The following is a 23,487-nucleotide window of genomic DNA, read 5'->3' on the forward strand; positions in this document are numbered from 1 at the left end:
CTGTTCATGCTCTCTGTCTCTCTCTGTCTCAAAAATAAATAAATATTAAAAAAAATTATAAAAAGAAAGTATTATATGAGAATGGTAGAAGATTTGGAAACAAGGATGGATATATGAGACACACTACCTAATATGCTAACGAGGCACCTAATAAGGATGAGTATAAAAAGGACAGTTGTCATTATGAGTTCTAGATTTTTTCTAACCTTTTATATCCATATTTTTAATACAAATGCAATCATAATGTATGTGCACTTAATTTTGAATCTTGGTGTTTTTTCTTCAAACTATACTGAAGCAGGGGTGCCTGGGTGGTTAGTCAGTTAAGGATCTGACTCTTGATTTTGGCTCAGGTCATGAGATAGAGCCCCGTGTCGGGCTCCATGCTGAGTGTGGAGCCTGCTTAAGATTCTCTCTCTCTCCTTGTCCCTCTTCTTCTCATGCTCTCTCTCTCTCTCTCTCTCTCAAAAAAAACTATATTGAAGCATATTTGATGTTAAAGATGTCTTACAGACATGATTACTGATAATCATAGAATAAATATCCTATAACTTAACTGTTTTTATTGTTGGACATTTAGGTTGTTTTGATTCCTTTCCTATTTTATTTTATTGTATTTTAAAGTTTATTTATTTATTTTGAGAGAGAGTGCGCACAAGCAGATGAGGGGCAGAGAGAATGAGAGACAGAATCTCAAGCAGGCTCTGTGTCATCACCTCACGAACCATAAGATCATGATCTGAGCCAAGATCAAGAGTCAGACACTTAACTGACTGAGCCACCTGAGTGTTCCATTCCTTTGCTATTTTAAATAGTACTGCAGTGAACATCATTATACAAATGTCTTTGCTACAGTTTAAAAAGTATTTTCTAATGGTAGATTCCTAGAAGTAGAATGGTAGGAATTAAAGACAAAAATAAATAAACCATAAATAAAGGAGAGAACACAGGTGAATATTTTTAAAAGCTTGCAATGGGGACAGCATTCTTATTCATGACACCAAACTATAGCCACCATAAAGGGAAATAATGGCTGAATTTTAAAATTCTGTATCAGAAAAACCCTTTGCTATAAAGAACTTACACAAGTGAAAAAGACCTGACTGACAATTTAAAAAAAGAAACTCCTCACAAAGAAAATCTATAGCCAACAAATATTTCAAAGGATGTTCGACCGACCCAATAGTCATTAAAAACAAAAGAAAACAGGGGCACCTGGGTGACTCAGTTGGTTGAGCGTCTGACGTCAGCTCAGGTCATGATCTCACGGTTTGTGAGTTCGAGCCCCGCGTCGGGCTCTGTGCTGACAGCTCAGAGCCTGGAGCCTGCTTCAGATTCTGTGTCTCCCCCTCTCTACCCTTCCCTGCTCACACTCTGTGTCTCTCTGTCTCTCAATAATAAATATATGTTAAAAAAAATAAAACAAAAGAAAACAAAGATGATGTACTATTTTTCAGTTGTAAGTCCATTAAAGACAACCACTGGTTGAGGAGAATATGCAGTTAAGAATATAAGTTGATATATTTCTGGAAGCAGTTTGTCAGTTAAAACTACATGTACTCTTTTCTCCAGTAGTTCTGTCTTTAGGAATTTAAGAGATTCTTAGATTTGAACTTGCTAACAGAAATATATCTAAGAATTGTTAGAGACTTAGAAAATATGAGTGAATGAATGGATATGCATAGAAAAACTATGGAAAGACATAAACCATAATACTAATCATGGGTTTTTTTTTTCCCTCTCAATTTAAGAGAGTTTATGACCGATCTTAATTTTTTCTTCTTTTATTTTTCCTGAAATTTTAAAATAAGTATGTATAACCTGAATAAGTCGAAGGGGAAAAAAAAGCCAGTTCCCCCACAGTGAGCTTGTTTACAGCGGAAACAAAACTTGTGTTTTATCATACTCCTTTTTATAGTTACCAAATACTGATTTCAAAGTTAGACACGTTACATAAACTACAATTTATGAAGAGGACTTTCAAAAGCATAATAAAGAGAAGTGATTGGTTGATAACATGTAACGTTTAGGAAGGCAAAAAGTAGACTCCTCCATCACTGCATTTTCAGTGAAAACAGGTTGCATTTGCCACACATCACAATCCACCTTTTATGGGCCCATGGTCGGCAAGTCCTCAGATGGAGCCTGGTGGGGGATTTGAAGAATGTCCCTTCCAACCCTCTTCTTACTGTTGAGGAAACCTAGGCTCTGGGAGGCTTAGTGGCGTCTCAGGGATCTGGTAGGTGCTAGGAATGCTCCTGCCCAGGCCTTTCCTCACCCACCCTCGGAAGGAGTGTCAACCTACCTACCCTTCAAATTTCCATCAGCCTCATGCCTGAAAATTCATCAGCAGTGATTTTTTTTTTCTTTTAATTCAAGCATTCTTTTTTTTTTCCTCCCCAATTCCACAATGCTGATTCACTCGGGGAGTCTTCTAATAAGTCACAAACACTTAGGTTGAATGAATTTCCTCACCTCTCCCCACCTGTACCCTCCATCATAGGGGAAGGTTGTGCATGGGACTTTGGAAAGGGGAAAAGCTACAGAAAGAGTTAATTGAGGTTCAGTCCAAGACCGAATCCTTTAATTTCACAATTTTGCTCGGACTGTGTGAGCACGGCTTTTGGGGAGGGTGAAATCATAATTTTCAATGCCAACGCTGTTCACAGCTTTTTCTTTGATGGCTAACTCTTGTTCATATGTTTTTAAGATTTTCTTGGGGTCATGGATTAAAACAGACTTTCGGCCTGAAAGAGTAAATTTATAAAATGTAGCTTGAGCCATTTTTATTTTTGACCTTTCATTTCTGAGAGCTATGACTGTGGTATATAGTCTATACCCTCATAGGGGAAAATGCTTTAACTGAGACGTGGTTTTAGTCTGGGCAAACTAACGTGTAAAAATCTTGTTTTGGTATAAATTAATTTCATTTTATTTAGCACTGGTTTTCATTACCAGAGTGCTGCAATCGCAATTTCAGAAAAATTAACAAGAACAGAGATGAGATGAATATTTTTCTGCAGTACAATGACATCTTGGCATTCCTTTCTAGTTTTTTTTTCTAATCATCTAAAATACAATATAGTTCCAAGGTTATGGTTTTCGCAGAATATGGCACATGAAACAAGACGTTTTCTATTTTCAGCCAATCTGGCTCTGAAACAAGCAGGTGTGCCCTTAGCTCTTTCTGTCTGCTTGTCTTCCCTCAGCCTTTGATAAAACTTGTCAGCATATTCAGCAGAAGGTGGAGACTTCATTTCTTTTAACAGAAAACATGGATTGGGATTCAGTAGCAATATCCTCAGAATTATTCTGCTAAAAGAAATCCTCAAAGTTAAGCCTGGAGGAAATGAATCAAATGTTTCTAAACACATTCTGAGGGACAGTGGAGTTCCATTTCCTAAGGGTAGGGGGAAAAAACAAAAACAAAAGCCTCGACATTTTCATTCTAGATCCTGGACTTTTGAGCCGGGCCCTGGGGGCCCGGACTCCTCATTTTGTGTTGGTAATTGCTGCCTTTTGGCTGGTGCTTTGGTGGAAGGAAAGTGTGTTCTTGCCCAGTTTGGTTTTTCAAAGAGAGCTTTTTTCCTTCCTTTCTGCCAAGACATGGTACTATTCCCTTCGACTTACTTTGTTCCACCCTTCTTATTTGCAGAGTACGCGGGTAGAGTTTGACCTGCCAGAATATTCTGTTCGTCGAAGATACCAGGATTTTGACTGGCTGAGGAACAAACTGGAGGAATCCCAGCCGACTCATCTCATTCCCGTAGGTACTAAGTCATTACAGCTGGTTCCTCTCTTTTCCTGCGTTGTCCTTCCTGAGGATGTTTACTCAGCCCTCACCCCTTAAATTCAGGGCAGATTCTGTCTTACCTTTTATACCACATTCTCCCACCAAACGTACATGAAACATTTTCACAGATGCTGTCCAATGTATCACGTTCGGGGTTTTGGCTTCCGGTTTGCTGTCCTCATGCTGGTTTCTTGAGTAGGCTGGGGTAGATTTTCACTTTCATTATGACAGTTTTTTGAAGTATGAAGAGTCCTAATTCTGATTTGCTGCCACTGAAAGACTGTCTGTTTTACTACCTTTCCAGACATATGTTCTTGAGGTTTGGGCAGCTGCCACCAGGTGATGCCTCGCATGACAGCCAGCTGGCTCTCTTTAGACACACGGGTAATTCAGGGAGCAGGAATCTAGCACGGCACCATTCAATCCGAGTTTTTCGTTTCAAAAACAGACCCCAAGCCACCTAACTCCATTTACAGCAGCAGCATAATATTTATCTATTACTCATATCTACCCATTAAAAAAACCAGAACTAGAGCAAATAAAATTTAAAAGACTACTTAAATCAACATACATATTGAGTACTTTTCTGACTACTTTTTTTCCCCTGGTAGAAATAATAACAATTTAGACCCCAGATGTTTCTTGGGTCTTTGGGGACTTGAGCGCAATTTGGGTCATAAAACTCTTCAGAGGGGCGTTATCTTTCAGTGAAACCCTTGGTTGAATAACTTCTTAGCACTGCCAACGTTCGTGTTGCACATGCATCTTCCAGTGCTTTCCCGCCATGGTTCGAAGAGACTGAATATGCCGTGATAGAAATGATGGAGTTTGCCGGGGACTGCATTCTCTCTCAGGGGAAGAAACTCATTTTTAAGCAGTTGGAACTGTTACTTAAAATAGAATCGTAATTTGGCAAAACTGGCAGCTGTGAATCATTTTTTTCATAGACTTTGTATTCGACAACAGTTTTAGATTTCCAGAATGATTGCGAAGGTAGTGTAGTGAATTCTCATATAGCCCACACCTGCCTTTGCCTAACGTTTTACATTAGTATGGCACATTTGTCACAATTAACGAACCAGTAAGGATTCATGATTACTGACTAAAAGCCCTTTATTCAGATTTCCTCAGTTTTGCCTAATGTCCTTTATCGGTTCCAGGACCCCATCTAGGATGCCACCTTCCTTTTAGCTGTCATAGCTCTGTAGGTTCTTCTTGGTTGTGATACTTTCCCAGGCTTTCCTTATTTTCTATGGCTTTGACAATACTCAAAACTGTCAGGCGTTTTGTGGAATGTCTCTCATTTGAGATTTGTCTGATGTTTTCCTCGTGATTAAACTTAGGGTAATGTGTTTTGCTGGGGGCAGGGGAAGTGCCGTTCTCATCACATCATACGAAAGGTACATGCTATCAGCAATATTTATCACTGTTGATATTAACCTCGATCACCTTATTTGACGTAGTGCTAGTCAGGTTTCTCCACTATACGGTTACTCTTTTTTTCTCTCCTGTTCCATGCTGTACTGTTTGGAAGGAAGTCAGTCGTTCTTTATGTTTAGCTCACACTGTGCTTGAGGGGGAATTATGCTCCACCTGCTGGCAGCTAGTATACTTGAAATTTGGTTAGACAGAGACACCTGCTGGTAGCACTCATGCATCGACCCTGAAGCCAGAACTGAAAGAGGATGGAAGTCTCCAGAATGCCTGGGGAATGAGTATCTTTGAGTATGGTTTCCTGTGGTCAGGGTAGAAACAATGAGCAGGAAAGTACTCTAGAAGCAAATGGAGACATAAATTTATTCATAAATTCTTGGTACATGTTTGGGGTGGAGAGAGATATAATATAGGAAAGCATCTGTAACTCAAACATGAAAGTCAAACTGGAAACAAACTCTTGTTTTCCCCTTCCGAAGTCATCCTCCAGCAACTCGACTAGAAAGTGTCTATCTATTATTAAGCATCGACTTTGTGTTAGTCTTTTACTAGGCCTGGTAAGTACTGTGGGGGAGGTCAGGGGTTATAAGATGGACAAGGGACCCTGCCTAGAAAGTTTGTTGTCAAATAGAGACCTAGTAGACATGCAACATAACTATTGTTTATATTTTCATTTTTTTAATCTAAAAAACGGGTTTATTAAGATATAATTCACACACCATACAATTTGCCCATTTAAAATATACAAGTCAAGGGCTTTTAGTATATTTAGTATTAGTATTTAGCATATTTGTATATCAATATTTAATATATTCAGTATACAGAGTTGTGCAGCCACTAGCATGATCAACCTTAGAGCCTTTTCATCATCCCAAAAGAAACCTTCCTCTCCTTGCCTGTAACTCCTAAACTTGTCTTTTCCAGCGCCTGGCAACCGCTAATCTCTCTGTCTCTATAAATTTGTCTATTCTGGACATTTCGTATAAAGTAGAGTCATACAGTATATCGTCTTTTGTGACTAGATTTTTCTCACTCTGCATAATGTTTTCAAGGCTAATCTGGGTTGAGGGACTTATCAGGACTTCATTACTTTTTATTTTCGAATAATATTACATTGTATGGACCTGTCACTTTTAGTCTACCTGCTCACATTTGATGGATGTTAGAGTTATTCCCGCTTATTGGCTACTATGAGTAATGTGGCTGTGAACATTCGTGTGCAGGTTTTTGTGTGGTCTCATTTTTCTTGGGTGTATACCTGGGAGTGTCATTGCTGAATCATATGTAACTGTATATTTAATCTTGTAAGAAACTGCCAGGCTGTCTTCCAAAATGGCTGCATCATTTTGCATTCCCACCAGCAGTGTATGAAGGTTCCAGTTTCTCCACATCTTCCTCAACACTGTTATTATCTGCCTCTTTGATTATAACCCTCCTAGTAGGTGTGAAGTGGTATCTCCTTGCGGTTTTGATTTGCATTTCCCTGACGGCTAATGATGCTGAGTGTTTTTTACGTACTTCTTGGCCATTGGTCGTCTTCCCTGGAGAAATATCTTTCAGATCCTTTACTCATTTTAAAATTGGGTTATCTTTTTGTTATTGAGTTGTATGAGTTCTTTATATAATCTAGACACAAATCCCTCATTAGAGATAACAATTTGCAAAAAGTTTTCCTGATGAATGAGTTGTCTCTTTACTTTCTTTTTTTTTTTTTAACTTTTTAAAAATGTTTGTTATTTATTTTTGAGAGAGAGAGAGAGACAGACAGACAGAGCATGAGCAGGGGAGGGGAGGAGAGAGAGGGAGACACAGAATGCAAAGCAGGCTCCAGGCTCCGAGCTGTCAGCACCGAGCCCAACGTGGGCCTTGAACTCATGAACTGTGAGATCATGACCTGAGCCGAAGTTGGGTGCTTAACTGACTGAGCCACCCAGGTGCCCCTTTCTTTAATTTTCTGATGGTGTCTTTTGGAAGTACAAAGGTTTTTTATTTATTTATCTGTTTATTCTTTCACTGTTTGTGCTTAAAGGTGTCTTATCTAAGAAATAATCGCCTAATCGTAGGTCATGAAGATTTACACCTGTGTTTTCTTTTAAAAATTTTACATGCTAAAATCTTTTTTATATGCTAAATGCTTCTAAAATTTTATGTACTAAAAGGTATGTAGCTCATACCTTTTAGTTTTTTATCCATTTTGAGTTCATTTTTGTACAGTAAGTTTTCATGTCTTTAACTAATGAGGCAGAATATCTTCCCATGACTTTATTGGACTTTGGCATTTCTTTTATGACTTGCCTCTTCATTTTATGTTGTTTTTATTGGTTTGTAAAAACTCCATATCTGCAAAGGAAGTTACCCTTCATTTTTGAATATTTAAAAAGCATTTGTTCTGGGGCGCCTGGGTCACTCAGTTAAGTGTCCGACTTCAGCTCAGATTATGATCCTGCGGTTTGTGAGTTCGAGTCCCACACTGGGCTCTCGTGCAAAGCCCATTTCAGATCCTCTGTCTCCCTCTCTCTCTGCTCTTCACCCTCTCTCTCTCAAAAATAAATAAACATTTAAAATTTTTTATGAAAACATAAAGAAGCATTTGTTTTGATGTGACATGGGAGGACCATACTTTTTTCAGGTGGTGAAAACCACTGTTGTGTTTTTCTGTTTTCTGTTGTTCCAGAACCACTTATGAGTAATCATTCCTTTTTATCATTTGTGCATCAGACCAAATCATGCATTAGACTTGCGTGTGCTTGGGCTGCTTCTGATCCTTTGGTTCATCGATCTTTCTAGTCTGGCGCCCCTCCTACACTATCTGAAGTATTATGACTTTACAGAACATTTCAACATCTGGTTGTACAGGTCCTCAACTCTGCCTCCACCTGCCAATATACTTGTTTTCAGGGCTTTTCTAGCTGTTTGCACATGTTTTATTTTTCAAGATGAACTTTAGAGTCTTTTGAATTAGTCGGAAAATTTGGGAGAATGAGTTTCTGGGCGTGTGTGTGTGTGTGTGTGTGTGTGTGTGCGCGCGCGCGCCAGTTTAAGTCAGCTATGGTTAAAAATGTGTGCGCATTCCTGACCTTTCCGATTCTACTGCTTGTGTTAGGAACATGGAGATCAAGTTCCCATTTTACCTGGGCTTCATTGGGACCATGTGCAGTTGTAAGTAAACAGCCAGCCAGACTGCGGTTCTAGGGAGAAACCCACATTCTTTCATTTTCCTTTCCCCATTGACTGTCCTCAGGCCTGTTTCCAGCCCCTCTGACTCTGAACTTGGCAGCTTCTGGGGCTGTACTGGAGAAACACAGCCCTTCACTTCCTAGACCAACCTTTCCTTTGCCTGAGTAGACTCACAAGATGGTCAATATTGACTGACTTTTCTCTCAATTCAGTCTTTTCTGCTTTGTGTCTTTAACAAATTCTGGCCTGTTAACAGTACTTTGATATTTTCTAGGGCTGCAGCACACACACATATATAAGTAAAAATATATGTGTGCATTTAAGTTTATTGATTTATTTTGAGAGAGAGAGAGAGAGAGAGAGAAAACGCATGCACGCAAGAGGGGGAGGGGCAAGGAGAGGAGAGAGAGAATCGAAGCAGGCTCTGCATTGTCAGCGCAAAGCCCCATGTAGGGCTTGAACTCATGAACCATGAGATCATGGCCTGAGCCGAAACCAAGAGTCTGATGCTTAACCAACTGAGCCACCCAGGCTCCCTCTATATATTTTTTTCTTTTTATATTTATTGCTTTATTGCTCTGCAACTTGAAAAGCAGAAATGCTCACATGTTCTTAAAAGGTCACCTTACACCCAGAAGAGTGCTGGATGTGTCTGTCATCTAGTAGTGACAACTCACTGTATTATCTTTATAGTCGGAGTCACAGGAACGTCTTCATTGTAACATGGTTCTTGTTTCCTAGTTTATTTTTTGGCTCAGAAGTTGGTTTTAATACTTCTTTTGCTGGGGACACAACCAGTTATGACAACAGATAGATCTCATGATTTGATGGGTGCGGATAGATTTTGGAGACGAAGCACAAGCATTTATTAAACTCTTTAGTGTTTCATTGTACTGGGAAATTTAACGTTTGCTTCAATTTTTGTGAAGGAAGCTTTGCTGGAAGGATGCATTCGTATTATATACCCAGTTTGGTAGCGGTAAACTGGTAGGAATTATTAAGAAGAAATTTGTCATGCAGCAACTGTTTTTCTTAATGTGAAATGATCAGTAAAAACTCTAACTTCATTTTCTAGTTGGTTCCTCTTTTTTGTACTGTTAAAAAAGCATATACATACTTTTAGCTTACTTAGTAGGTTAAGTTAGTAAGTAGTTGAACATTGGTTGAGGTTTCAAGTACTTTGAATTAAACCAAGCTTGATGGTGGTTCTTTATGGGGATAAAGTTTCTTATCTTGATGCTCTTTTATTTGTTTGTTATTTTTTTCTTAGGAGCAGTGTTTTCTGTTTGTTTGATAAGGGTAGGAAAATTAGTTTTCTGTCATGTAGTGGGTGTACTGCTAAGTATTTGTTGAATTGAAATGTGCCATTCATTGCAAATTAATATTTGACGAAGAAGCAATTTAAATGCTGACAAGGGGAAGTTGGACCGTTTCAAGATTGAGCAATTGAAATCTTTGTCCAGATTTCGCACTCCAAAATAGTAGCTTTCCATGACAATCTACAAGAAGCATGCTTTTGTTTCACAGATTATAAGATACTGTCTTATGAATTATTATGAAACATAATACACGTGAAAGTGCTCTACCAAAGTATCAAGTGCTATAAAAATGTAAATGTTTTATAAGATTATACCTTGAAATATTTAATGGGTTATTGTAATGCTTTGCAAATAGGATTTTTTGTAGGTTCAACATGTATGGGCATGTGTAGTTTTTAAAAAACGTCTTCCTTATGGAAAATGTTAAATATACGAAAGCAGGGTGATTCAGTGCAATGAACCCTCATGTACTCACACCCAGTTTCGGCATTTATCCCCAACGGCCCATCTTATTTCATCTCTATTCTTACTCCCCCTCGCGCGCGCCAGCTGAGTTTTTTGTTTTTGTTTTTTTAAGTGATTTAAACAACAAAAATGTATTACTTTATAGTTCTGGAGGTCAAAAGTCCAAAACTGGTCTCAGTAGATTAATATCAAGGTGGCAGGGCTGCATTTCTTCTAGAAGCCCCAGGGAGGAGTTTGTGCCTCGCCCTTTCCGGCTTCCAGAGGCTTCCTACATCCCTTGGCTCATGGCCCCCTCCCCCACCTTCAAAGCCAGCAGCACAGCCTCTTCTCTGCTCTCTGACATCTGCTTCCATCACCCCAGCTTATTTTAAAAATTGAGGTAAAATTCATATAACATAAAATTCACCATTTTGTTTGTTTTTTAAACCCTTTTTAAAGTTTATTTATTTATTTTGAGAGAGAGAGAGAGAGCACACATGGGGAAAGGGCAGAGAGAGAGGGAGAGAGAATCCCAAGCAGGCTCCACACCACCAGCGCAGAGCCCGATGCGGGGCTCGAACGCAAGAACTGCGAGACCATGACCTGAGCCAAAGTCAGATGCTTAATTGACTGAGGCACCCAGGCACCACTTGTTTGTTTTTTTAAAAGTAGGTCCCACACCCAACACAGAATCCAATGCAGGCTTGAAGTTACAACCCCAAGATCAGGACATGAGCCAAGAACAAGAGTTGGACACTTAACCGACTAAGCCACCTGGGTGCCTCTAAAATTCACCATTTTATTTATTTTTATTTATTTATTATTTGTTTTAATTTTTAGAAAGCACACATGAACAGGGGAGAGGGGCAGAGAGAGAGAGAGAGAGAGAGAGAGAGAGAGAATCCCAAGCAGACTCCATGCTCAGTGTGGAGCCCAAGGCGGGCACTATCCTGTGACCCTGGGATCATGACCTGAGCTGAAATCAGGAGTTGGGCATTTAACCGACTGAGTCACTCAGGTGCCCCAAAAGTCACCGTTTTAAAGTGTGGAACTCAGTGGCTGTTAGTGTATTCAAAGTGTGTTATAATCACCACCGCTATCTAATTCCAGAATATCTTCACCACCTCCAGAAGAATCCCGTACCCACTAAGCAGTCACTTCTCATTCCCCTTTTCCCCAACCCAACTATTTTGAATCATGCTCCTTGAACATTGATTGTACAAGGTTTTGTTTGAACACTTGCTTTCAGTTATTTGGGCTGCATACCAAGGAATAGAATTCTGGATCATATACTAGTTTTACGTTTAATTTTTTGAGGAGCTGCCAAGCTGTTTCCCACAGAGGCCGCGCCATTTTACATTCTCACCAACCATGTATGAGGGTTCCAATTTCTCCACACACTTGCTTCCTGTTTTTTCCTCTTTTTTTTTTACCCCCCTTTTATAGCCATCCTAGTGGATGTGAAATGGTATACATATCCCAGAGGGTTTTTAAAAAACATTTTGGCCTAAAAGATACATGGAAGTTCCACCCTTTGGTCCACTTCCCCTTTGCCTTCTGTTCTCAATGTTTAGAAGGTAATAAAAAGAGCTGGCATGCAGACGACATCTACCACGTGCTTGGAGCTTTGTTGAGCTCCTCACTTGCTCAATTACAATCTATAGATGTGCCTGATTTCATCAGCAACCCAGATTCCTCTGCACAAACAAGTCAGAAGGTAGAAGGTGAGGCTGATTGTAGGCATGTGCCCTTTAAGGCTTGAAATAGGAAGAAACAAATTTCTGAAGCCCTGTACATTTGGGAATAATAATGGTTAGAAGGAAATTTCTGTTTGCAGAAGGATTCACTGCAGGGTTCCTTTAAATAGCACACTTCCCTGATTCATTAAACATAAAGTTCAATGTACTAAATCTGAAGAATGAATAACTATTTCAGATTATCTGTTATGTTAAATGAGGCACACCTAGCCACTTGGCCATTAGGCTTTCCTCCCAAGTCCTATTCAGCATAAGCAAACCAGAATGTGTTCAACAGGATTCATGAAATACTAACAGAAAAATATCCACTGGATTTGATAATTAGAAAGTCATCAATCATCTTTAAAAGAGCAGTCTCTGGGGGTACCTGGGTGGCTCAGTCGGTTAAGTGTTCAACTCCTGATTTTGGCTCAGGTCATGATCTCACAGTTCATGAGATTGAGCCCCATGTTGGGTTCTGTGCTGAAAGTGCAGAACCTGCTTGGGATTCTCTTTCTCCCTCTCTCTCTGGCCCACACAAGCACACTTTTTCTCTCTCAAAATAAATAAACATAAAAAAAAAAGGAGTCAGCATTGGATGGGGATAAGGCAGAGAAATGTAGCATTGAAGGCAGAACCAAAGACAGCTTTATTTTGGGTGGAGGAAGGTTGTGGGTTGAGAAATCAATGGAAGGAGTGGAAATTAAGATAAATGATTAGGGACACCTGAGTGCCTCAGTTGGTTGAGCATCTGACTCTTGATTTCTACTCAGGTCATGATCTTTTTTTTTTTTTTAATTTTTTTTAATGTTTATTTATTTTTGAGACAGAGAGAGACAGAGCATGAATGGGGGAGGGTCAGAGAGAGAGGGAGACACAGAATCTGAAGCAGGTTCCAGGCTCTGAGCTGTCAGCACAGAGCCCGACGCGGGGCTTGAACTCACAGACCGTGAGATCAGGACCTGAGCCGAAGTCGGAAGCTCAGCCAACTGAGCTACCCAGGCTCCCCTACTCAGGTCATGATCTTATTGTTCATGGGTTCGAGCCCCGCCTCAGGCTCCATGCTGAACATGGAGCCTGCTTAAGATTCTCTCTCTCTCCCTCTGCCCCTCTCCCCTGCTCGTGCACTCTTTCTGTCTCTCTCTCAAATTAAAAAAAAAAGAGAGAAATAATTCTTTCAAAAAGGTTGAATGAGCCCTGAAGGAGGGTGGAGAAGATGTAAGGTCAAGGGGTAGTTGGGTTTATTATTTTTGGGTAGGAAGAGAACGAGCCATATTTTTGTAGACTCGGGAACAGAGCCAGCCGAGGAGGAAATGTTGAAGATACAGGAAAGAGAAGATATAATTAATTGATGGCAACATACGCATGATTGTGAAGTAACAGGTTAGAGACACAGATGGAATAGTTAGCTTTGTGGTGAGTTGGGGAGGTATGTTGTCCACAGGGACCTGAGAAATGGACGTGAGATGTCTATCTGTGGAGGAAGCAACATGGTTAGGGAATGTTTATGTGATGCCCTTATACCTGGTTCCTACTTCAGAGACATGGTAATCCGCTTAGTGTTAAAGGTTGGGGGTTGAGTGTAGGGTTTAAGGACAATGGCTATCTAAGGGAATGGGGGAAGAACTGATCAAAATAAGGAAGTTATCCTAAAGAACAACCATACCCTATTAAGACAGATTCTCCTGTGCTTTTGACTGGTCCAGAACACTGGGCTGGATGGTCTATATATCTGACCCTGTCCTGCGTTTCTAATATTCTCCCCAGGCATGAGCTCCACTGGGTGTCCTACTTGGACATCTTATCTCCATGTGGCTTTGTAATTTTATTCTTGACCTGACTCCCCTCTCTTTCTTCCATTACCAACCTTTCCACTGTGCTCTCTAGAACTCCTGATCTAGTTAAAAGAAGCCCCTCAGTTCATAGCCTCTTCTCTGCATCGTACTCCCACCATCTCAAGATTTCACTGAACATGGCTGCCTCTGAAGATCAGTACTTCCTGAAGCTTCTGCCACTCTGACAACAAAGAACCCCCGTGCCACCCCCCCCCCCCCCGCCACTGTTATTGGTGTTCACTCTGTGACAGGAATTGTTTAAAGCACTTTCAGCCTAGTAGCTAATTTAATCCTCATAACAACACCAAGAGGCTGGCACTATTGCTAGCTTTTTTTTTTTTTTAATTTTTTTAAACAAAGAAACTGAGGTACCAAGAGATGACAGAACTTGACCGAAGTCAGAAAGCTTGGCAGAGGTGGGATATGAACCCAGGAGGCATGGAACCACAGTGTTTATTTAGGAGTTAAATCATACCCTAAAGGGCCTTTCCAAAGCCCTTTCAAGTTGAGGGTTTTGGATCCCCTCATATCTCAAGTGCTGCATTCTAGGGGTGTTGATGTTGCCAGTTTCTAAGTCTTTGAAAGGGTTCTAAATCTGGATTGCTTCTTGATTTCCCCACTCCAAACACCTTAGGATTCCGCTTCTTGGGGTCAGTGAAGTCCTGTGTCTGTTTTTGTGTGTATGTGCGTGAACTTGAGGGTTTCTTTATTTTTAAAGTTCATTTATTTGTTTTGAGAGAGAGAGACAGAAAGAGAGAGGGAGAGAGAGAATCCCAAGCAGGCTCCAAATTGTCAATGCAGAGCCTGACATGGGGCTCCAACTCACAAACCGTAAGATCATGACCTGAGCCGAGATCAAGAGTCAGATGCTTAACTGACTGAGCCACCCAGGTGCCCTGAGGGTTTATAATTTAAAAGAAAAAAAAAAACTCTATATGGTCAGAATATGGGGCTGAAGGGGGTTGCGGACGTAAATGCTTGTTCCGGTTTTTCCAAATGCTCACCAACATTGTTTTTTTCTTTGTTTTGCTGTTTTTCCTTCCTTCCCTCCCTTATTATGACCATTCTCATGGGTGTGAAATGGTATCTCACTGTGGTTTTGATTTGTATTTCCCTAATGAATAATGATGTGAGTATCTTTTCAAGTGCTTGTTGGCCATTTGTAGGTCTTCTTTGAAAAAAATGTCTACCAATCTTTTGCCCAATTTTTAATGCAAACGTTCTTTTAATATTTCATACCCCAAACATTTTCATATTGCACACTAGCAGACATGTCTCCCTGTGAGTGCAGTAACGAGAAAGGCCTTTAATCAAGCATTTAATCAAGCTACTATGGGAATAGGTCAAAGCTCAAAGATCCCTCAGTAGCCAGGTAGGTTTATATTGCCCACAATATTGGCTCAAAGTAAATATTACAGAGAAATTTGTTGGGGTAAGAGCAACGGAAATTACATTAAAAAAAAATTTTAACATTTATTTATTTTTTGAGAGACAGAGAAAGAGACAGAGCATGAGTGGGGGAGGGGCAGAGAGAGAGAGAGACAGACAGACAGAATCCGAAGCAGGCTCCAGGCTCTGAGCTGTTAGCACAGAGCCCAACTCAGGGCTCAAACACACAAACTGTGAGATCATTACCTGAGCCAAAGTCAGCCGCTTAACCAACTGAGCTACCCAGGCACCCCAGGAAATTACATTTTTAAGACCTTTCTTTGCTGTGCAGGAGCTTTTTATCTTCATGAGGTCCCAGTAGTTCATTTTTGCTTTTAATTCCCTTGCCTTTGGGGATGTGTCAAGTAAGAAATTGCTGCAGCTGAGGTCAGAGAGGTCTTTTCCTGCTTTCTGCTCTAGGGTTTTGATGGTTTCCTGTCTCACATTCAGGTCCAGCCACTCTGGAAAACAGTGTGGAGGTTCCTCAAAAAATTAAAAATAGACCTACCCTATGACCCAGCAATAGCACTGCTAGGAATTTACCCAAGGGATACAGGAGTACTGATGCATAGGGGCACTTGTACCCCAATGCTTATAGCAGCACTCTCAACAATAGCCAAATTATGGAAAGAGCCTAAATGTCCATCAACTGATGAATGGATAAAGAAATTATGGTTTATATACACAATGGAGTACTACGTGGCAATGAGAAAGAATGAAATATGGCCCTTTGTAGCAACGTGGATGGAACTGGAGAGTGTGATGCTAAGTGACATAAGCCATACAGAGAAAGACAGATACCATGTTTTCACTCTTATGTGGATCCTGAAAAACTTAACAGAAACCCATGGGAGAGGGGAAGGAAAAAAAAAAAGCGCTTCGAGTGGGAGAGAGCCAAAGCATAAGACACTCTTAAAAACTGAGAACAGACTGAGGGTTGATGGGGGGTGGGAGGGAGGGGAGGGGAGGTGATGGGTATTGAAGAGGGCACCTTTTGGGATGAGCACTGGGTGTTATATGGAAACCAATTTGACAATAAATTTCATATATTAAAAAAAAAAAAGAAGAAGAACTTTCAAGCATACACCTACACAAAAGATTGGCTTAAAAAAGGTATATTTTAGCTACAAGGGTTTGCCTAATGTACTTATTTCACATTCATCAAGTTCTTTTACCCCTTGAACTGGGAATAGAATCGAAATATATTTAATTAAAATAATATATTTAAATATATTTAAATAAATTTTTGTGTGATTGATATTGTCTGCCTTCTCTCCTTAGACCATCTTTCCGGCCCTGACTCTCTCGTCGTACCCCCTGTGTGTTAAGCAATGTGTAGATAGCCATACTATCGGATTTACTGTCATCCTAGTGCAAAGGCCATGCTAACCTCTGTATTGTTCCAATTTTAGGGTATGTGCTGCTGAAGCGAGCATGACTGGATTTACTGGATAAATATTGACTGACTGTTTGCTGTATTCCAAGGACTATTCTCTAGCATCTTACTTCTTGAGTTCTAAAACTGAGAAGGATAGTTGTGATTTACTCCATCTCTGTGTTTCAGAAATGTTTCTATTGATGCCTACCTAAAGAGCCAACTGAATAAGGAATATGTTCTTGGACAAATGAGTCCCAAGAATTATTTGCTAGCCTGTGGTTTTTCTTTCCACGGTCTTATCAATTACTCTGAATATTTTTCTTCCTGTCTTCATAGCCGCTTCCTGAGAAGTTTGTGGTGAAGGGTGTTGTAGATCGTTTTTCAGAAGAGTTTGTGGAAACCAGAAGAAAAGCTTTGGATAAATTCCTAAAAAGAATTACAGATCATCCTGTGCTCTCTTTCAATGAACACTTTAATGTTTTCCTTACTGCTAAGGTAAGAACAGAATTTTTCATATTCCTCCCCCAAATTAGCATTCTTCGGGCTCTTTTTTTTTTTTTCTTGAGTTTATTTATTTTGAGAGAGAGAGAGAGAGAGAGCATGCAGAAGAGGGGGTGGGGCGGGGGAGAAGGAGAGAGAGAATCCCAAGTAGGCCTCACACCATCAGCACAGAGCCCGATACCGGGCTTGATCTCCAGAACCATGAGATCATGACCTGAGCCGAAGTCAAGAGTCAGATGCGTAACTGACTGAGTCTCCTAGGTGCCCCTCTTTGGGCTCTTTCTTAAAAGCTGCTTTGCTCTCTCACAAACCACCTTTGGGAATGGGCCACTATAGTGGATGTCATCAAATTCCTCTATTTTTTTGGTGTCCATTGGCATCATCCTGGTTTCCATGTTAGAATTCAGGAGAAACACCCCCACTGCAGCAGAGAGGATGTGTTTTCACTTGCCTAAACAAAGATAAGTGTTTCCTTGAATTCTTCTTGGGATTTCAATAGGTGAGGCCATTCTGACCAACAAGTGGGCCCTGAGGGAAAGAACATCTAATGAGTGTTTGATAAAGATGTTCTTCACAGGAACCCTGTGAGAGGTTACTCAACATCTCATTCTACTGATAAGGAAACTGAAGTTCAGGGAATTGGTACATATTCAAGTGGCATCACTTGGGATTTAAAATTAGGTCTTTAAGGCCCCAGAGGCCGAACTTCCGCTCTAAATCAGACTGCCTGACAAAGACTAGTTCAGTGTTGCTTGCCCGCAGCCAAATTCCTATTGGGTGGGCATTTTCCAAGCATTTGCCAGAGAAACATTTGGGTCCCACATAGTTGCCGGATTCTGTGTGTTCACACCCAGGTTGGTCATTCACTGGCTTCTCTGTGCACTTCCGGTTGGCAGAACTGGCAGGAAGTCTGGACACACTCTGCCCTCAATGTCTACAGAAATGGGATCTCAGGCTCACATTCTCATGCCAGCTCCTCGCGGCCCCATCTGTTTACTTTCATGAATCATATTCCCAAACTCAGGCCACAGGTAGTTTGTTTCATGTTGGCAAGGGTGTCGAGGCTCCGGGATTCCCAGTTTTCTTTTTCAAAATGGCAAAATTGAGAAATATTTACAGGTAACATCAGTCAATTTTAAACATTTTAGAGAGGGTGCCGTTCTCCAGACAATGGAAACCACATGACAAAGTCCTTTAGTATTTGTTTTTTAAACCTCAGTTGACATTTTTTCGCCTCATTGATGACATTCCCATTCATCTTCTCTTTTTTCCCAGAGGCCTGTCCCCCACCGCCCATGTCAAACCCATGTTCTGTTTCAAAATAAGTATTTCCTGGTGAACAGCTCCTCGAATATAGTTCTTTCAGCTCATATGCAGAGTGAAATCCATCCTGTTCTCCACACATGCAGCTCAGTGCCTCCCCCACGTATCAGGTCGTTGTTCAGGCAGGCCTCAGTCTTGGTCATCTTTACTGAACAGAGAGACAATGGGAGAGAATGCACGGACCGTGGGTCATTAGGAATCTATGTGAAAAATAAGGCGGAAAGATTTGCGTGTGGTGGATGGTATTCAGCATGAAAGGTGATGTAAAAAAAAAAAAAAAGTCCTTCAGCGTCTTAATCAAAATCCAACTTCACGCGAGCGAATGCAGAGCATTGGCTCTAAAACAACCAATTCTAGCCCTCATTCAGTTCTACCTGCTGAATTAAATGTACCAAATACCCCCATCTTTTCTTTTCTTTCTTTTTGATTGTGGTAAAATACATCTAAAATTTACCACCCTAACCATTTTAAAAAATGCACACTTCAGTGGCGTTAAGTATATTCACACACACGACTATTCATCTTGTGAGCCTGAAAGTGTACTGCACTGTGTGACATCAAACCACAATGACTCCCCATCTCCCCCTCTCTTGTCTCCACCTTTTAACACACCTTGAAAACCTTTGTCTTGTTTTTTTGTTTTTTGGGTTTTTTTTTTTTATAATTTATTGTCAAGTTAGCTAACATGCGTTGTATACAGCGTGCTCTTGCTTTTGGGGGTAGATTCTCGTGACTCATCGCTTACCTACAACACCCAGTGCTCATCCCAACAAGTGCCCTCCTCCCTTGGTCTTGTTCTTAGGCAAACCCTTTACATGTTCTGTCACAGCGAAGGAAGAGGTATTCCTCTTTCTTGGGATGACCCGATCTTGTCGCAAACCGGAAGCGTCATTACAAAGAAGCCAGTAATGCTCGGAGAGGGTAGGGGAGATGCTCAGTATCAAGCGTGTTCGAATAAGTGTTTTTCATCTTTGGCAGAATGCGTGCAGCAGTCAGGTGCTACTAAATAGCTTCATTCTGTATATGAATTGACTTGGTTAACTGGGGGTTCTCTTTTAAGCCTCTACTTGAAATAGAGCTTCCGCAGTCCACCGAGCCCTTTTGGATCTAGCCCCACTCCAAAAAATATTGTAGAAGCAATGCCAAGAACTTCCAGGCTTCAGTTACAATCTTGTGAAAACCTGGTGTCTGCAGGGATGTGTTTCGTCTAGAGTATCTGAGGTTGGAAGGGGAGATGGAATCTTTAGAAGAACATTCTCTCAGGTAGCCTGACTTCAAAAGGAAGAGGAGAGACTGGACGGGGGTGTGTGGAGGAGGAAATTGCTGCCTTTTTGAAGATGGGTGAGCCCTGGCGTATTTTACAGACTCAAGGATTAGAAGTTGAAGATACAGACAGGAGAGGGAGTGGCCGATGGGGCGGGAGCCTTGCTTGTGGGCGAAGTCTAGCTAGGAAAGAGTGGGATCAAGAGCAAAAGTGAAGGCTTTGGCTGCATAAAGAAGAAGGAGCAGACTATACTTCAGACACTTATGAAGATCGGAATCTGTGATTGTGTGTGATTGTGTGTTGTCACATGGGAGGACAGCTGTGTTAACCGCTATTTCCTGTTCTCTGCTCTATCCCTAAATCAGACGAGGTGACCAGAAAGCAATGGCCTTGTGCTATGTTCCCTTATCTCCCTGTAGACATGCCCTACTAGGACTGGGAATTACTTTTCTGTTTGTATTGAGGGTGGATATAAGGAACAGACATCTGATCTGTAAAACCATTAAAAATTTTTTTTTTAGAGAGCACCTGCACACACAAGTGAGGGAGGGCTAGGGTGGGAAGAGAGAGCAAGGGGGGAGGGAGAGAGAGAGGGAGAGGGAGAGGGAGAGAGAGAGAGAATGAATCTTAAACAGGCTCCATGCTCATCATGGAGCCGGACTCAGGGCTTGATCCCATGACCCTGGGTTCATGACCTAAGCCAAAACCAAGAGTTGGATGCTCAACCGAGTGAGCCATTAGGTGCCCCATGAAACCATTTTTGAAGGCATGACATAGAACAATCTGGAGATGCTACAGATTCCTCTTGGAGTTTGATGATAGGAAGTTTATTTGACCTGATAGATTAATATGCTCTTTAAATTTAGATACAGTAGATTATGTAGCTCAATGTATTTCCCGTTTTGCCCTAAAATATTTTGTTGTTTACAACATGTATCCTTGGCTTGGATTTTCTTGCACTGCTTTTTCTGTCGCTGTTTCCTGCGCTCACCCTCTTCTCCCTCCTTTCTTTATATGGCTTTGATTGAGATATAAATAAATGAATGGAATGAATTTCAGCTCTAGAATTTTGTTCCTAAAGATGACTTAGGATATTTTGTATGGGAGAAAGAGACTTCTTCTTCATCTTTGAATTCGTTGTCTTCTTCGTCTTCATCTTCTTCTGTCAGGGACGTTAAAAGAATCGTGTTAGAAACAGTGTTGAGTTTGAAGGACAGCATGCTCAGGTGCTCTGCTGAAAGCACACACCTGTGTGCTTGGTGTTTCCAATGGCGAGGGGAGGAGTACTGCTATGTACGTGGTCAGTCCTCTAACTCGGGTCCTTGTTTCCGGAGTCTTCCACGTCCAAGAAGAAACCACCTAAAGGAGTTGGTTCACCGAATCCTGGCTGTGGGAGTGACTGAGTTTGTCTGTTAACGTGTCACCCTTAGGACCTGAACGCCTACAAGAGGCAGGGGATGGCATTGCTGTCTAGAGTGGGCGAGTCCGTCAAGCACGTCACCGGAGGCTACAAGCTGAGGAGTCGACCTCTGGAGTTTGCAGCCATAGGCGACTACTTAGATACCTTTGCACTCAAACTGGGAACCATTGATCGAATAGCCCAGCGGATCATCAAAGAAGAAATAGGTGAGCCCTTTGTCGAGATCTTGGTCGTGCCCAGGGTGCGTGTGCGCATTCATGTGTGCTCAGCAGAATCAAACTGCAGAAATACTGGCACGACAGAACGAGGCCGTGCTTCACTTCTAAAACTAATAAATAAATACAGGGAGCAGAGGAGGTCGTTGTGACCAGACTATAATTTTGCGCTCAATCCTTTGCCCTGCTCTTCAGCCTTGTGTTTGCTTTCGTGGCAAAAAGCCACTTCTGAGCTTCCAGGCTTTTCCATGACTCTCTTTCTCTCTCAACTTTAGCTTTAAAAGTGGAGACATTGACTCAACTTCCCTTCATTCATAGGAATGATAATTTAAAAAGCAAAACTTTGGTACCTTTTCTGCCAGAAAGATGGTTCAAAAGGACAGCCTCGAGACCTGTGTTTGCCAAAGTTATGATCCTCATGAGCCTTCAACTTGAAATTGACTCATCTGCCCTACCCCTGCTTCATTTCAGACCCACTCTTCCTGACCTGGGGACTTGTCAGACCTTTCTTTAACCTACCAAGTTGTTACCACCACTTTCTCCCCAGCCCTCTTGTGGTCACCTGCTTCTCTGTATCCCAGAATGTTAGGACCTTTTGTCTTCTCACACATGTGGAGACCAGAGAGATCAGACCAGTGTTGACAATCATGCTGGCCCAAGATCTGACACATATTGAAAAGAATTCTCCAGCAGCAGCCATCCACTGGTTACTAAAAAATGACAACAACATTTTGCTTTAAAGGCAAGAATCCTGGTGACAAATGATGGGCTAGATTTTCTTTCTGAGAGTAAATAAATTGACATTTGCCCTTGTTCCCTGTATTTCATTATCCTCTACCCACTGATGGTATTATGGCCTGCAGGTGCTAGAGATAGCTTTTGGTACCATCCACCTCTAAGGAGCATGTGGAATAAATTCTGATGGGACCAAGGTGTTGGGGTTACCTCTGAGTGAGAGTAATTCTGCCTACGTAAGACCACATCCATATCAAAATACTTCCTAAAATCCCATTATTTTTCCATTGTGACTGGTTTTTCTTTCCTTTAAAAACATCCCCCTAAACCTATGTGAAACTCTGTCCCCATTGCTGCTAAAAATCCGTCTTCACTCTATGAGTAGGTGAGTGGTTATTTTTGAAGATAGTTGGTGGATGTAGCTCCTACCACTTCCCCCAGAAAGCACTGTGGTCCCCATTATCCAGAGTCATGGCATTCCCATTATGGGGTAAAGTCAGGTGATGTTATGATATTAACTATAAGATGGGTATTTAGAGATTAAAAAAATTATAAACAATGTTGTGTTTAAAGGAGAGCACATTCAGGTCAGTGAATGGCCAAGGAAATACATCTGACTATAGGGAGTTCTTGTTACTGAGTCAGTAATACCAGTGATACCAGTGATTGTCTTAATTACCAGCCAAGTCTTAATTAGTTTCTTTTTCCCCTTCAGAGTACCTTGTAGAGCTGAGAGAATACGGGCCTGTGTACTCCACGTGGAGTGCATTAGAAGGGGAGCTAGCTGAGCCCCTGGAGGGCGTCTCAGCTTGCATTGGCAACTGCTCGACGGCCTTGGAAGAGCTAACGGATGACATGACAGAAGACTTTCTACCTGTGCTCAGGGAATATATTTTATACTCTGACTCTATGAAGGTAAGCATGCTCACTTCTCGTGCACTTAAGTAAGTTCCTTGTTTTAGTCATTTTCAAAAAGTAACTATTGCCTATTCACACGTAGTGTAGTTTTCCTTCTTCATGGGTGGGTAGGATCACACATATGGACTGACCTCATAGGCATATAAATAGAACTCGTGGCGAAACAAGGATGTGAATTAAATGAAGGAAAAGAGTGTGGAAGAAACTCTTAATGTTCTCTGAGAGTTCGTGGAGGTATAACATGTACTAAACAAGAACAGGATGCTATGGAAAAAGAATAATTGGATAATTAGAGCTCTTGGAAACTAAAATCTGACTTGCTGAGATGAAATTGAGGAGTAAAGTCGAAAAATGAGGTTGAGGAAATCTTGGAAAGTAAAATAAGGAAACCAAGTAGTTGGAAAGTAGAACAAAAATGTGAAAATACTGAAAATGTGAAAGAGTAAGAGACATAGAGGATTAATCTCAGAGGTTCAACATTTATCTGAGAAGAAATCCTAACTGGGAGAACAGAGAAGGCTGATGGAAGGGAATTATGAAATAAATAATACAAGAAGATCTTCCAAA

At 41.0% G+C, this 23,487-nt stretch overlaps 1 protein-coding gene and 1 non-coding gene across 6 annotated transcripts in view; one reads left to right on the forward strand and one right to left on the reverse strand.

Annotated features, from left to right (window-relative positions):
• The window catches only part of SNX30 (sorting nexin family member 30), a 115,170-nt gene that overhangs the window by 62,810 nt on the left and 28,873 nt on the right, over positions 1–23,487 (forward strand). For all 5 annotated transcript variants that reach the window (XM_053908188.1, XM_053908189.1, XM_053908190.1 and 2 more), the window contains exons 3-6: positions 3,656–3,766; positions 16,881–17,039; positions 21,063–21,258; positions 22,718–22,917. In XM_053908188.1, the coding sequence (XP_053764163.1) occupies positions 3,656–3,766; positions 16,881–17,039; positions 21,063–21,258; positions 22,718–22,917 (666 nt within the window). The remainder of the gene's footprint in view (positions 1–3,655; positions 3,767–16,880; positions 17,040–21,062; positions 21,259–22,717; positions 22,918–23,487) is intronic.
• Positions 16,498–16,602, reverse strand: LOC128778718 (U6 spliceosomal RNA). The gene has a single exon (XR_008424445.1). It is a non-coding gene; the product is annotated as a U6 spliceosomal RNA (small nuclear RNA).

The sequence above is a fragment of the Panthera pardus genome, unplaced genomic scaffold, assembly GCF_024362965.1.
Source record: "Panthera pardus isolate Hobbes unplaced genomic scaffold, ASM2436296v1 HiC_scaffold_20, whole genome shotgun sequence".
NCBI classification, from domain to species: Eukaryota; Metazoa; Chordata; class Mammalia; order Carnivora; family Felidae; genus Panthera; species Panthera pardus.